The 4,024-nt window shown below is 62.6% G+C and overlaps 1 protein-coding gene across 1 annotated transcript in view; it reads left to right on the top strand.

The window, feature by feature from the left end:
- The window catches only part of NOS1AP (nitric oxide synthase 1 adaptor protein), a 64,000-nt gene that overhangs the window by 39,897 nt on the left and 20,079 nt on the right, over positions 1–4,024 (top strand). The window contains exon 4 of the mRNA XM_015563557.1: positions 1,693–1,801. Coding sequence (XP_015419043.1) covers positions 1,693–1,801 — 109 coding nt within the window. The remainder of the gene's footprint in view (positions 1–1,692; positions 1,802–4,024) is intronic.

Below are 4,024 nucleotides of genomic sequence, written 5' to 3' on the forward strand. Positions count from 1 at the left end.
GGAAGCCTCGCTGCAGCCCGCCCTGTGGGAGGGAGGGCCAGGTCCTCCCAGGGGATGGGCCAGACAGCTGGCAGCCTCGCAGACCTTGGGCCTAAGGCCAGCAGGTGACGTCACTGGGGAAATCTCCCGAGTCAGAGAGAATGAAAGCCTCGGAGTGCGGGTGTCAGTCCGCGGCTGCTGCCCACTGGGCGAGAGGATGCTTCCTGGAGCTCCTGGCGGGAAGGTGTGGGGGTGCAGTTGGTCCCAGAGAGCAGGGGCGGTGCCAGTGGAACTCGAGGGAGAACCTGTCACAGCTGTGAGCTTAGCCCCGGAGAGGGAGAGGCGGTGGGACGAGGGCGGGTTGCCGGGTCTCACTAGGCTTTGAACCAGTTGGGGGCTTCCTCCTCACGCTGGCGCGCAGCAGGACAGTGTAATAAGTGAGACATCGGTGTGGCCTTCCCCAGGAGCCACGGGACCGCTCCAGCGCCCGCCTTCCTCCCGCAGCCTGTCCGGTCGCTCTGCCCAGAGCCCGGGCTTCTTTCCAGCCACGGGGGTGGGTCTGCGGAGCACAGCCCGAGAGGTGAGTGGTGCCCGACCATGGTTCCCCAGGCCTGTGAGGTGCGGACGCCGGCTCATGGCTCACCACCCTTTCCTGTGCCAGATGCAGCCGGGACCCTGGGGGTGCGGGCGGCAGAGCCCGCAGGACTTCTGCCAAAGGAACCGGCTCAGGTGTCAGAGCAGGGGCACCTCGGTGGGACACGCATCTAATGGTCAGAGTGAATGCGGGACCTGGAGGAGTGGCGATGGGCAGCCGCTGGCGCTGGGCTGCTGAGCACCGCGACCTGGGCCTCGTCCTCTGGAGCTGCGTGTAAACTTCGCGGTGCAGGTGTGCGCCAGGCACAGACGGGCCTTCCACCCTCGGGCGGCCTCTGTGAGACCCAAGGCTGCCAGGGCGTCACAGCTGCCACAGAGGCAGGAAGAGGACCGTGGCCCATTCAGAAGGGTGTGCAGTTGGCACTCAGGGAGAGACCGGAAGGACTTGTCCCTGAGGGAGTCCACAGCTGACTGGCTTCAGAGGGAAATGGTGGCGTCTGTTTAAAATACCCCTGTGCTGGCAGCAGGGGGGTGGCTCGGTGGAGGGGAGACACAGAGGCTGGAAAGATCCAGGCGCGAGCTAAGGAGCTGGGCGCAGGCAGCACCGCGGCCCTGGGAGTGGAGACAGGGATGCACTTCAGAGATGAGCGCCAGGCCCTGGGGATGGAGGAGGGGCCAGGGGTTTTGCGCAGGATCCGGCCCATCCGCACACGCTCGGGAGAAGGAAGACACATCTGCCGGGGGCACAGCGACCTTGGGGAGCGTGGGAGGCAGGGAGGAGGCATGCTGGGGAGGATGGGCCGGCCTGGCGCCCTGGCCGTCTGTGAACAGAGTAGTTGTCACAACAGACCATGTGGCTCTGGACTGAGAGGCAGCTGCCTTTGGGAAAGGGGTCTATCCCCTTGAGGGGCCACCTCGTCTCCAGCTCCGATGGGGGTGGGACGGTTCCGGGCAGCACAGGAGTCCGGATGGCGCTGCTGCTGACGGCGCGGGCCTGTCCCGCGCCACTGCCCGTGTCACGTCTGGAGCTGCCTCTGCTCGCAGGGCGCCTGGCGCAGAGCGTTCCTCGCGGACGTGGGCACCAACCACGTTCTCAGGGTTCCCTGTGCTTTTCCGCAGGATCTTCTACGTCTCTCACGACTCCCAGGACTTGAAGATCTTCAGCTACATCGCCCGAGACGGTGCCAGCAACGTGTTCAGGTGCAACGTGTTTAAGTCCAAGAAGAAGGTAAAGGGACAGGCCCGCCCCCGTGGCCTCCTGCTGGACCCAGTGCCTGGCACTGACTCTCTCCCTGGTGCCACGGGTCTGGAGGCACTGCTGCCGCGGGGATGCCTAGGAGGTGCCACTCCCCTGGTGACGTGCCCTTTAGTCTCGTCTGCACGCTGTACCTCATGACGGACGGACACAGGTTCCCATTGGGTCAGCCTCGGGAGGGATGCGGCTGAGCAGGGGTGGCTGCTCTTGGACCCTTCCTCTCCACGCTGTCCACCGGCGAGGCTGCAAAGCGACACGTGGCCCGTGGCTTAGGCGTGGGGGTGACCGCGTGGTCCTGGGTAGCTGCCTTTGCACAGTAACCTTGATCTGGAGGAAGTGAACCAGGGCAGCTATGGGGCTTGCTTCCTCTTCCCCCTCCAGGCCCACACACCCATCTCGCCGCACCCTCTGCAGCCTGCACGGTGCTCTGTGGGTCACTGTCCCCACGGCTCAGCATCCCCGGCTATAAAGCCGGAAGGAAGGGGGTTACCCAGACATACCGTAAGGCACTGGCACTGAGCGCCTGTCTCAACCTGCCAGCGGCTCCAGAGTTGGCGAAACCCATGTGACTTGGTTTAACCCAGCGCTTCTCAAACCGATGTGGCCGTGGAATTGTGCCCACCGTGGGACAAGTGAGCGCGGACCGTTCTGCAGGAGGGGTGTTGGGAGGACTGTGTGCCTGAAAAGTCCGTCCATCGAGCCTGGCTGCATCCACCACAGGCCCTCCGTGCCCCCCTTCAATGTGGTGACGTCTTGTGCGTCAGGCATCTGAGTAGGTCTGCAGGCACCTGGTCAGGTTGGGGTGGTAGGAGTCACAGGTGACAGGCAGGGGTCTGGGCCCTGGGCCCGTCCCACCCGCTCCACAGAGACTACACTTTGCTGAGGCAGCTGAGCTCCTGTCCCAGGCATCCTGCTCGATTGTGGGCCTGGACAGGAGAGGGAGGCAGGCAGTGGAGACCGCATGGCCGGGGCCCCGAGAGGAAGTGGGGGCTGTGTCAGCTGTGTGTTGCAGGCCATGGTGGGGCGGGGGGAGGAGCAGCGCCCGCGCGGCAGGTTGGTGCTCTCCGACAGCTGCCGTAGAGAGGGAGTGCACTCTGAGCTACTCAGGGCTTGGCCCCACATCTGACCTGGTTTTGTTCAGAGACTGGGCCCCGGGGCCTTGGAGTTTATCAGAGTGACAAGTGGCAGGTTATAACTTACAAAGTGTTTTACTATCTGATCATACTCGATCCTTATAACGCCTACTGAAGATCGATGTTTCTAACTCTCTATCCCTCTCCCTGCCTCTCTGTAAAAAAATCAATAAAATATATTTTAAAAAAAGAAGACACAGATTTTCACCCACAGTTTGCAGTGAGTAAATCGAGGCTCTGAGAGACTAAAGGACCTGCCCCGCGTCTCTTGAAGAAGCGCAGGTTCGGGTCAGGGAGCCGCACAGAAACTGACTGACTGGAGCCTGGGAAAAGGGACCTTTTGCTATTGGCTTTGCCTGCCATCTCCTCAGTGATGCGGGCAGTGGGGTGGGGTCGATCCTCCTTCTGCCAAATGGATTAACCCAAGGAGATTCCTGCCACCCAGTGACAAAAAGTGGTCATCGGTTCCTGTTCACTCCCAGCTCTCAGCTAATTCTGACCTTTGGCTGGTCTCCTGTCCCTGTGCCCTCACCTGGGAGGCCTGGCAGCCAGGAGCAGCTTCTAGGCCCTGGGCTGCCATCAGACATCTTGGGCTGGGAGCCCCTCGCTGAGCTATAGCTGGAGGGGCAATGTCCACGCCCAGAAAGAGAAGGGACTTGCTCAGCAAAGGAAGCAGGGCAGGAGACAGGGTGGGGAGGCAGAGCGTCTGCCGGGCGTGCTTACCTTTCTGTCGGGGAGATAGCAGGTTGGGAAGGAGTTGTAAATGGCAGGTCACAGGAGTGCTTGGGGCGGGTGTCACAGGCACGCCTCTAGGTTGTGGGAGGTTGGCAGGGAGAGCTCTCGCCTGGAGCCTCACGCTGACCGTGGTGTGGGAGAGCCTCGCTGAACATGGTGTGGGAGAGCCTCGCTGAACATGGTGTGGGAGAGCCTCGCTGACCGTGGTGTGGGAGAGCCTCGCTGAACGTGGTGTGGGAGAGCCTCGCTGACCGTGGTGTGGGAGAGCCTCGCTGAACGTGGTGTGGGAGAGCCTCGCTGACCGTGGTGTGGGAGAGCCTCGCTGAAC

This window comes from Myotis davidii, unplaced genomic scaffold (genome assembly GCF_000327345.1).
Source record: "Myotis davidii unplaced genomic scaffold, ASM32734v1 scaffold1059, whole genome shotgun sequence".
Classification (NCBI taxonomy): domain Eukaryota; kingdom Metazoa; phylum Chordata; class Mammalia; order Chiroptera; family Vespertilionidae; genus Myotis; species Myotis davidii.